At 33.7% G+C, this 12311-nt stretch overlaps 1 protein-coding gene across 6 annotated transcripts in view; it reads right to left on the bottom strand.

Moving 5' to 3' along the window:
• Window positions 1-845: 845 nt before the first annotated feature.
• Window positions 846-12311, bottom strand: part of LOC143223212 (latrophilin Cirl-like) — a 106361-nt gene continuing 94895 nt past the window's right edge. For 4 of the 6 annotated variants that reach the window (XM_076450829.1, XM_076450830.1, XM_076450831.1 and 1 more), the window contains 7 exons: window positions 10668-10771; window positions 9503-9893; window positions 8990-9093; window positions 8426-8594; window positions 7324-7467; window positions 4840-4906; window positions 846-4649 (listed from right to left, as the gene is read on the bottom strand). In XM_076450829.1, coding sequence (XP_076306944.1) covers window positions 3739-4649; window positions 4840-4906; window positions 7324-7467; window positions 8426-8594; window positions 8990-9093; window positions 9503-9893; window positions 10668-10771 — 1890 coding nt within the window. In that variant the 3' untranslated portion in view covers window positions 846-3738. Of the gene's footprint in view, window positions 4650-4839; window positions 4907-7271; window positions 7468-8425; window positions 8595-8989; window positions 9094-9502; window positions 9894-10667; window positions 10772-12311 lie in introns of all 6 variants that reach the window. The other 2 variants (XM_076450833.1, XM_076450834.1) reach the window with 1 other exon arrangement.

The raw sequence follows: 12311 nt of genomic DNA, 5'->3' as shown, positions 1-12311 counted from the left end.
AGTAAAAGAAATAAAAACGCCTGTTTATATATATATATATATATATATTCTTAATTTAGTATTAAAATGCGTCTGAAAATAAATTAGTGTATAACAGTGTATACAATATTTAGATTTATTCAGTAAAGTTGCAAGATGACACGAAAACTTTCCTATTCAATAAATGACGGTTGATTAGATATATTTCCAAAGTACGAAACTGCCATAAATTAGTACGGAGTTAAATTCGTACTTTATAGCTCAATGTTAATTATTAATACACAGTTTATACTATTACACTTTCCTATACTCTAGAATACTCATAGCCCACTAAAATAGTATTGTGTGTTTGGAGTGTCGACGTATATTGTACCTAATTTGTTGTCATTAATTTCTTAGTTCCTAATTTTGATTTTTCAACCGAGTGGATTACCTTTCATTTTATAATACATGGTTGTCATAAAGTAGTAAAATAATGATAAAGCAAATTTATGTTCTTACGTTATGCTTTCGCTTTACCTGGTTGATAAAATGATCTTACATTTCTAATCTATTTTACATACATATTTGAAAATGCAATAAACAAAATATATGGAAACCATAAAACTATATGTGTTTATGTTTAAACTCAAAGCCACATTTTGAGCTTTTTGCGTTGTCAGTCTATATACTGACTATATTTGCTTGTGATGAATTCCAGTACTAATTTTAGAGTGGAAATGTTTATCTACTTCCAAACGTAAACTTGCTAATTATTATGATTATTTATGGAAGGCCCTTTGAAACTATTGTCCCTCTAGAGGTTCATTAATGTGTGGCATTAACAACATGATGTACTTCACAATTTATCAAGAGACATTTCGTTCTTTTCTCACTTAGATTACCATGGTTTTATTTACACACCACCAACAACAATAACAACTATGCAATACATAACCATCTACACAATTGTAATATTGTAACGAGTACAACAAGCTAGCAGGTAAATACAATTAAAGTAACTTTCAAATACATAGCTCACATTTTTTTTGGGAAAGTGAATAATAATAATAATATTATCAGACGTACATTGGAGTTCTGTCTGGGTAAACAAGGGGCGGGAAATAAAACACTGAGGCATAATATTAAAGTAGGGAAGTTCGCGACTATTATTTTTATTGGTTATTAACCAATACTCGCTGTTCAGAAATAAAATATTAGCTTTACGTTTCAACTTTATGTTAGATTCTAATCATTAAAGCATATTATTTTTCTGTACTTAAGGTTTCAGCTTAGTATAAGATGAATGACTGTGGTTTTATGATAAGGTTTCACGAAACCTAAATTTTAATCTAGATTTTAATTCAGATTCTGGTACTAGTTTTTCTAAAACTAAACGAACTCTAACGCATAACTTTTGATAAACACTTTACCGAACAGTAAGTCCTCTTAGAATATGACATGTTATTAAATTTACATTCATTAGATTAATTAATTATCCTCTTCCGTTCTCCTATAATTTTTAAACAGTTTTCATGAAATTCAAATTAGCTTTGTTTGTTTTGGAATTTTACGCAAAGCTACAAGAGGGCTATCTGAACTAGCCGTCCCTATTTTAACAGTGTACGACTAGAGGGAAGGCAGCAAACCATCATTATCCACCGCCAACTCTTGGGCTACTCTTTTACCAACGAATAGTGTGATTCATCGTACATTACAATGCCCACACGACTAAAAGGGTGATAATCTTCGGTGGGACGGGGATTCGACCCTGCGACTCTCGGATTTTGAGTCGAACCCTCTAACCGTCAGGACTTAATTATGTTAAAACTTTAGTAAATTGATTCATCAAAAGTACAAATGAACAAATAGTTTGTTTTAGAAAAAAATAAAGCCACATTCGATTATCTGTTGTGTCCATCGCAGGGAATCGAATCCTGGATTTTAAAGTTGTAAGTCCATAAACTTATCGCTGTCCCACTGGAGGGTCCGGAATGGCCAAATTGTTAGGGGCTTGACTCGTAATATAATGGTCGTAGGTTCGAATCTCCGTCCCACCAAACATACTCGTCCTTTCAGCCATGAGTAAGTTATAAAATCACGATCAATCCCACTATTCGTTGTTAAAAGAGTAGTCCAAGAGCTAGGTGATAGGTTGTGATGACTAGGTGTACTACCTCTAGTCATTTTTGCTGAATAAAGGAAGGCTAGCGAAGATAGTCCTCGTGTAGCTTTGGGCGAAATTCAAAACAAGCTAAACCAACAAGGGGAAACGAAGAGCTTTTACAAATATTGCTACAAGGCAAAAATTGTACAGTATTTATTATTTCGACAACAGAATTGATGAACCTTAAAAAACAAACGTTTTTCTTGTAACGTACTGTGTTGTTATAATTGAAAACAAATCAGAAAAAAATATATACAATGGACAATGAAGTGAAATTGTTAATACTTTGGAAGAAAATAATCTAGAATACTTGATAGGCAGAGAGTCGCAAATAGTATTTGTTTTACAAAATCCCATAGAAACAAGATAATTTTATATAAGATAAGAAAATTTTAAAATCACAATGCGTAAGAAATACTTTCATTATAATCGTATTCTTTCAATATTAAAAAGTCCTAAGTTGTTCGTACATTTTCTTTTCGGAACACTTCAATACATACGATGAACGTGGTTACTTAAGTAAATACTATTGATGTACAGTGTTTTGTTATTATATCTATATCTACTGAAAGTGTGTATAGAGACAACTACTTAAGTAAGTCAAAATATTTTACTTATTGAACCACACGAAGAATATATATAGTGTCCACAAACATTTACAATATATGAGTAGCATCACAGTAACATAATGTATCACTGACATTACATAAGAATTCTAGACATTTTGATGAATTTATTTTACCCGCTCTTTTGAACCTGTTGGGTCGATTTAAATTCTAATTACAAAGGCTTAACTTCAGGAGTTTTGTTTCTTAATGTTCTCGAGAATACTTGTGGCTAATAGTGTGAAGAGCGAGAGATGATAAAACCATAAGTTGAGATAAACTGGTTTAATCTCACTCTGATAAAAATCATTGCCAATATTTTACTATAGGATCAATAACTCCTATTTCTTTGAATATCCAAAATTCTTAGACAAAAAAAAATCTTAATTAAAGCAAATGATGTGAAATTACTATCACACAAATCCTTTAATGTATATCATCAGTGTAGCTTATCTTAAAAGTTGAAGAGTTCTTTAAATAGTATTGGACCATCCTGTGTAAGTCTCGTCAGCATGCAAAGCTCTCTATTATTAGTGAATTATATATATTTATATGTACATACAAGACAGTTTTGATCTAGTTACAAAATGTATCACATCTAGATCTTCCAGGGTAATTACATTTCACAAAACATTAGGCTTGTGTCTCACACTGACAAAACACCGTTGTTGTTTTTTGAGGATTGATTTACAAAACATAATGGATCATAGTGACACGCCGACAAATATTTCCAATTCCTTCTCTCGTGTTTATTTTCATACCATGGATGGACTAGTATTGTAGACTAGGGCACTTCATCAATTCTATGCCTAGTGCACCTGCCTTTTGGTTTGCTTGTTTTTCCTTATTTAACACCTTTCTTTGGATTCCACAGTTGAACAGACAACACCATTTTTATTTTTCTTGAAGGAAAAATATTCATTTTTCACAAGACGAACTGACTGACAAAAATGTCCATACACACAGCACCATTAAGGACAGAAAATAACTTTACAACGATCTTTATTTTCAACAGTAAGTACTAAGTTTGTGAAGAGGTTGATCCCTCGTATCTTCCACATTTCCTACGTCTGTATGAAGACGGTTTACAACTTTCTCTCCATCTAAAATTGCCATGACAACGTTATCTGGAGGCGAACGAAGAAGACCTGACAGAACTGGCGTCCAGTCTTCTGAGTCCATATCTGAGATCAGCTGATTCTGATTTCCACATGTGTCCATGTTAGATTCGTGGAAGAGTTTCGGAGAAGCCGTGTCAAGCATGTGAACATTCGATATTTTATCACAGTTGGGAATTCTGCGGACGCTATCATGAATTCTCTCTCTTTGTTGTTGCCTTGGAAACTCTGGAGTGGAAGTTAGTGAATAGTTATCGTGAGTTAAATTCATTCCGTATACTAGCTGATTAGATGTTGTCGGATGTGGTTTTTCTGGAACTGACGTCACCAGTAGAGGTCGCTGGTCATATCCACTAGAGGAAGAATGCTGGCTAAGATCGGAGTGGTCTCCGTAATAGTTTTCTGCTGGAGAAAACTGTTTTACCATGGACGACCGATGGTCACAGTTAGCACGAGTAGAAGTTCCTCTGACATCATCTTCAATGGACTCATAAATATGATCAGCGAAGACACTGTAAACGCCAGAAGAATCAGAATAAGGTCCACAAACTGACCTTCTGTTACAAGGAATAACCTGAAACAGCTGATGACCTTCGTCATCACCTACTCCAGGTTGATGCTGATTGGCTACAAACCCGTAACGGCCGGAAGAACTAGTTCTCAATACGCTTGGTGATGTTCTGGTCTGAGAGGTCATACCATTGTCTCTGTGTCTTGATTTCCTCAATGACCCAATTATTGGTAAAGGAGTCTGCAGGGTGTCATCTTCCTGGTTGGACACTATTGACGTAGATAGGTGATCTGTTTGAAAAAAAATAATAATACCAAGCATTGTACAATAAAAAACACTGAACATTATTCATCACCAGCCTTATAGTTTTGAACAATAATTTATAATACGAGACATTTTACTGAACATTGAAATGCGATCCAAGACATATGTACAATAAAACTAGTTTTATTTATGCCTCAAACCTTTTTTTTTTTTTACCTTGTGTGGTGAACTTTGGAGAAGTAAAACAGTTCTGAGCTTGGGTGGTTCTGAGATGATGTGGAATCTGCAAAGGTCAGATTACAAGTGGTCAGTTTTTAGAGTTCCTTTATTTTTTCTAAAACTTTCCAACAATCATATTTTCAGTGGAACTTGAGTTTTTGGTCCCAACGTTAACATGGCTAGTTTAAGAGTTGTTCCGTGTTCATACAGTTTCTCGTTTTAGAATCAATTAATCTCATTTTGAACTGCATAAAAATGACGACCAACGTAGATGTCATTCGATATTTCAAATATTTATGAACTCTTCGTTTCTAGAACGACTCGTAATAATTTCAATTTACTAGTGGAAAATTTGATTAGAAAGATGGAATTAGTATGGATAGACCATTGGCACCTGTCTTAACCAGATTATTAACTAGAAATGAGAGCTATACGAACTTCATTTTTATACTTTTTTCTATTGGATAACATATACAGATAATGCTTTTAAAACCATTTTAGTAGAAATTGGATAATTTAAAAAATGCTTTCTAGGGTTAAATGGAAATTGTTAATATTGCTATTATAAATATTTAATATTTTTTCTTTAAACCCCAACGGAATCCGTTATTTACTGTTTAGCTTAACAAGTCTCAGGGGTAACCAGTGTTATTATAAAAGTACGGTGTAAAAAAAAACTTAACATTTGCCTCGATATAGAGGCTATATCCATTACAAAACTTTCTTCCATGATTTCTAAAAATATCCTAAAACTGAAAATCCTAAATGTATTAATAAAATTACATGGACTGATTTGTGAAAAACATTACGTAGGAGAAACGAAAAAAAAATGAATATTAAAATAGAGGAATCTATATGTACAATATATATATATATATGTGTGTGTGTGTGTACAATATATGTGACAACCTTTTATGTTTTTCAACACAAAAGTTTAGTTCTACTTTTACGGAAGAAGAAGTTTACATGTAAACAAGTTTTGACACTAACAGAAGTTAAACTTCAAGAGGACATGTAGAAGTATTAAAATTTATTGTTCCATTATAGTGGTTCTTTATTTTATATTGTTTTCAATGTATTTTTATTTACCCATTGTTAGATAGGTGTAATTAGTCTTAACAGAGAATCCATCATTAAAAACCACCGTTGAATATATACCTCGAAGCTCCTTTGTGGTTATTTAAACGTGAGTGCATGTTTATTTGAATAATGTGACTTCTATCTAAGAAGTATCTGTGTTAACATAGGTGTATCACGTGTTTGTTTGTTTGTTTTATGAAATTTCGCGCAAAGCTACACAAGGGTTATCTGCGCTAGCCGTCCCTAATTTAGCAGCGTAAGACTAGAGGGAAGGCAGCTTGTCATTACCACCCACCGCCAACTCTTGGGCTGCTCTTTTACCAACAAATAGTTGGATTGACCGTCACATTATAATGCTCCCACGGCTGAAAGGGGCGAGCATGTTTGGTGCAATGGGGATTCGAACCCGCGCCCTTCATATTACGAATCGAACGCTCTAACCCACTTGACTATGCCAGACCACTACACCAACTGAACAACGGCGAATTTTCGTTTTAATATAATTTATGTTTTTAAGTATTCCAGTTTTTATGTTTCGTAGTTAATTATTTTTATATAATATCTTAAAAATTACATAGAAGCCTAACCTAACAACTGTAAAATAATATCTTTTACAAGTTTCTAACGTTTTTCTGCTTTTATACAGATGCAATGATCAAAGATATATATTAATTTTTAGTTAGAAATGTTTTGTCTCAAAGAAAAAAATTGTATATTTTCATTTCTGTCGATTTCAATGAGGAAGGAAAAGTAAAAACATAATAATGATACATTTATTCATGTCGGAATTTCTTTGCTAATTTCAATTTGCAAAGTTCTTTCAAATGTTTGATTAAAACTTGTATATTTTTCTTAACCAATAAACATTTACTAAAATTTATTAAACAAATGATACTGTAAATTATTCAACTAAAACCTAATTGTGAATGTTAGGAGGGAAACCTTTTGCACCCTTGGAAATTACAGACATGTAAAAGTTAAGAAACATTCGTCCTAGTAAGTAAAACAGTAACTATCAAAAACACAAAAAAACATGCACCAGTCAAAACGAATGAGGGTAAATAAATGTATCGACAAAATAAAGTCAACAGAGTGAAAATAGCGTTTTGTTCATTATTGTTACGGTTAGATAAACAACTGTGGATTTAAGAATGTAGCATTCCATGGAAAAGCGTTTGAAATTCATGCACCAGACTCAATATTCTGAAAAATATAAAAGTAAAAGCAATCTTAAATAGAACAGAAAGCAATCATTATTGATAGCTTGTTATTAAAGTAATTGCTTGATTTTACAACAAATACACGTCAGAGTAAGCAGACAAATGGGCGCAAAAGAACAGGTGCAATACCTGATGATAAACAACAAACAGAAGAAGAAGTCAGAGGCACAGAAGTACCCACACTGTGTTGGCTTGGCTGCAAATTGGTTGGTATTGTAACTCTTCCTGAAAGCTCATCCCTCGGCTGTTCTCTTGGTTTAGTACGAACGAAACATTTTGGTAGCCATTCATATCGTTCCAAGAACTTTGAAAGATCTTCTTGTACCTACAATATTAAAACGACGGTATTAATTGATGACAGTAAAATGATGACAGCTTCGGTGGCGCCACCTACAAAACTAAATAAATGTTTATTATTAATGTTCAATGTTTCAATTTTTGGCAAAATCTGTAGCATTATTGGGTCACACACTAAAATTACAATATAATATTTTGTTACTTCTTAGAAAATAAAATTATTTATCAGACATAGTTCTCGTTATTTCATTTGTTACACATTTAATTACTAGCAGGTAGTAACAAAATTTAATTAATATACTTTCCGACAGAATTATGAATGACCAAGCTACTTACGGGAAAAGATTCTCAAAATAGATTGTTGGAAACAGGTAAGCGAGATCTTTTCCAGAATAATTAATTTAAGAAAGTAAAAATTTTAAAAAATGGAATAATAAGTAACTGAATAATTCTAACCTGTAGGGTTTAATTACCTTTGATACATTTGGAAATCCTGTAACATGAAAAATACTAAAGTCTTATACAAGGTGGCAAAACCATTCTTTGACTACGTAAGTGTTGCAGTTTTAATGTACATTAGGTCTTATTAGTTAAGATGGGTCGACGCAGGCAGGCTGAAAAACCGCGAAATTGCAATACCTAATGGATAGGAAATGGTTTTGTTATATAATATGGGATTAATATCTTGCACATTACTTCTAGAAAACCAAAAGACTACGAAAACAGGAGCGCTAGAACTATGTAATATACAGAAGAGAAACTGGACACCCTCTAACAGTTTTTGAAATCAAGGAATAAAAAAATGGTTTTATATTAAAAATGCCTAAATTATTTATAAACAATCATTTGCAATAGATCTGAAAAGCTTCCGAAAATTGTTTATATATGCTTTATAATTATTATTGCTATGAATAGTTGCCCATTTTGGTAAACTGAATTTATAATTAATTTAAATGAATTTCATAAAACAACAAAAATCATCTTACCTGTTCATTTTGCAGGCAATAAAATACAAACATAAATAGGCCTAAGATACAGTTCAGAACCGTAAAGATGTAAGCAAGAAAATCTGTTCCTTGGTTGACGTACAGAAAACCTGACGTCCACGTTAGGCCTAATAAACATAGCATAACGATGGTCCATCTTATCCATATTCTGCAAAATTACGTATACAAATATATTACAAAGTAAACATAGTTTATACATATATATGTTTATTTATTTATATAAATACAGAACTATTCAATTCAAATTTATGTACGTTTGTACTTTGATGAAGTGACAAATAATAGTGTATTACTTTAATACATACTAAGCAACTCCTCAGTATAACATGTGATGAAGTAATATTTTGGCGACTTCTTGCTGAATTCTACATGAGTCAGAGCAACCTGTATATTTGTAATGATATAATTTTAACCAGATAGTTTTACTTTTAAAACGAGGACTTATGGAGTGCTGACTTCATTTAAATGTTTCTTTGTCTCCTAATATTTCACTTACATTTGTACTTATAAAAGAAAAAATAAAATACGTATAACATTTCTCACCTGATTTTCTTCAGCTTTGACTCTTCTTTGCATTTGATAATCGTAGGAATATTGGTATGGTGACACGTAATACACGTCGCAATACACAGGAATACCGTACAACCCTGACAAGACGAAATACGATTGAATAACTTGTAATTTATGAATAATATATTAAGAAAAAAAAAAAAAGCATTTTAGTAGATACTTCGTACTGATGTGATTCTATTAATATTTTGATGGCCTTGGTTTTATATTTTTGTTTCTTGTGTCTTTACTTAAAAGTTATTTATATTTACTTCATTTTCTTTTTAATTATTTATCAGATTATTGAAGTCTTACCGAATCAACAACAGAGTTAAACTATCCTATGATGTGAACTATCAACGTAAAGAAGTTATAGTTAACTCTTAACTCTAAGAGTTTAACAGCTATCTTTACTCTTTAGACTGAAAAAACAAACAATATTGACACAGCTGTTGCAATACAAAAACATTAAAAATCTACATATTGTTGCAGCCATGCGTTACTTACAAATAGAATGCCCGCTGCTGGTCCGACAAAGCTGAAAACGAAATAATTATCGGATCGTAACCAACAATATTCGCTGGTCCCGTAGCTCTGGATATCAATTATTGCTGATACAGCAACAATCACCGTTGGTATACCGTAAGCTATCGCATAATACCAACGAGCCCGGCTTTTTTCACAGTCATAAACTTCTATCAACAACACATATAGATGGAAGCCTTCAAGAAACATCCAGGCAACCACGGAAAGAAAGAAGTAATGAAGGAGTCCGGCCACAAATCCGCATAATACTCGAAGATGTGTCTGATTAATGCCTGCTGCAAAAACTAGCTCTGCCACTAGGAGGCAAAAACACGTGTTTTTCTGGATAGTTGTTCGATCAGTGTGGGATTTTCTAAAATAATACAAAAACATATTGAGGAGTCGAAAGTGTGATAACATGAGCTGTTAGAAAAAACTAATATCAGCAAAATACACACATATACACATCCATACACATATGTGTATATATATTTATATATTCTACTATTGTTCGAGACTAACGCCAGTACGCAAACATATTCACTTACAGCCTTAACGTCCACGATTAAATCTGTAACGTATACAATAATTATTTTGTTAGTAAACCTATCTTCCTTTTTATAACGTTTGCAGATGTTATTGTAATTATAGAAATGGGCTTAATTACCGTAGCAAGTATAGGTTTGGTATTAATTTTAAATTAGGAAAATAATAAAAAGTGGTAAATAAAGCGAAAAGGGCTAAAAATATATAGTAACTTTACTGCATGTTACCTGTGGGAAATTTTGTCATTAGGAAATTGATTAGGATTTATATAACAGCATCAAACAGACGAAAAATATAAAGACAGACAGCCGAAAACAAAATAAAAAATCATTCAGATATATATACAAACTAGAATAACACTTACTGATAATGCACTACTACGTGCATTATTGGATATTGGCCTAACTAACACAGAGGCAAGTGCACATTAAATTACTGGTACAATATTCTGATAAAATACGTGGGCATAACTGACAGAAACATGTCAAGGAAACATAATGTAAAAGAAAAACAAACTAATGTTTTAAAAGAGTGCAAAAAGACAGCAGTAATGTGATACTGATTTTATGGTTAAGCCTACTTTAACTTAAAGTGTACTTACCGTAACACATACAAAGAAACTGAAGTTATCAGGAGAAACTTTACACATATAGCACACCCTAATGATGTTACTAGTTGAAGGGTTAAGTGTTTTGGAGTGAGTGGCTAGAGACAAAAAGAAAAATTGATGAGTAAATATTCTCTCCTATTCAAAACTCTTTTATGCATGTATCATTTAATGATAATAAAAACACAGTGGATCGAAAGGGTTTGGTAGATGGACTTCGCTAAAACCCTAGCATTTTCGATTGGTTACCCAGTCTTCTTCATTCTAAAGTACTCTTGAATGAGACTAGGCCATCTGTCGAAAGTACTATGGTTAATTTAAATTGATCTATGTAAATATACTCTTCAAAAAAGGAAACGCACAAGGCAAAATGTGAGACAAATTGTTAACAAGTTTATTCCGGGTAGTTCTGTATGACATGTGTGAAACTTTGCACATTCACTGCTGAACATCCAAAGTCTGCAAAGGCGAAGTCCACGCTCACTAGTTGAAGTTTAACGTCACTCAACGTCAATAACGAGTATGCCCCCCGTGAGCATCAATAACTGCTTGGCATCTCCAGCACATGGAAGCGATGAGATGACGAATCACATCCTGTGGAATGGCTGTCCACTCAGCCTGCAAAGCTGCTGCAAGCTGAGGTAGAGTCTGCGGTTGAGGTTGTCGCCGTCGCAGACGTCGGTTCAACTCGTCCCAAAGATGTTCGATGGGGTTTAAATCTGGTGATCTGGAGGGCCAGGGAAGAACGTTAATGTTGTGGTGTCTAAAGAAGACAGTGGTGAGTCGGGCTGTGTGAGGACGGGCGTTGTCATGTTGAAAAACGTCGTTGACGTTAATCATGATGGGTTGCACATGGGGCCTAAGAATCTCGTCGACGGTTGCGTACGGTCTGATCGAAAATCCTACGCAGCCCTGGTATGGTTGAGGCAGTAGACGTCGCAGTGGTGGTCCTATCCCGAAGGTGACGTAACCGTATGTAGCGATCTTGTGCGGGCGTGGTCACACGAGGTCTGCCAGATCGTGGATGGTCACAAGTTGATCCATTTTGTTGGTGACGATTCCATAGCCTTGTGATGGTGCTTGGGTGGACATTCACAGCTCTGGCAACATCTGATCGAGATTCGCCCGTTTCCAAGCGACCAATGGCGTTGTTGCGTTTTGCTTCAGTCTTGGCGTAACTGTATTGCGTGTCGGTGGCTTAGCACTGAGCTAAGGAAACCGAGAACCCGTCACTTTTGTAGGGATTTTGCACATGTTGCACTTGCAGAACATGCAGATCTCTCAAACAAATTTATTGGACATGAATGCGTTTGGCGAAAAAGCCGATGTTTTCCTCCGTTTTCAACGTGCACAACTTTTATTGTCATTTTAGTCTGACAATCAGTGCCTTAACACGTGTATCATCACATACTTTGAGGTTGTAACGTTATTACATATATTTCTCTTTAAAATAACAAAAATATCCCTTTTGCGTTTCTTTTTTTGAAGAGTATATAATTATCATAAACATCCTGATTAAACTGCATTATTAGATTGTCCAGAAATAAATGTCGGAATTCTCACAATGACATTTATAAGCTGAATATTGAGTAACTTATCGTTGGTTGGTTGGTTTAATCCAACGTTTGTCGCTTATAA

The sequence above is a fragment of the Tachypleus tridentatus genome, chromosome 8, assembly GCF_004210375.1.
Source record: "Tachypleus tridentatus isolate NWPU-2018 chromosome 8, ASM421037v1, whole genome shotgun sequence".
Lineage (NCBI taxonomy): Eukaryota > Metazoa > Arthropoda > Merostomata > Xiphosura > Limulidae > Tachypleus > Tachypleus tridentatus.
The sequence above is the reverse complement of the archived record's forward strand: the minus strand, read 5'-3'. Positions and strand labels throughout refer to the sequence as shown.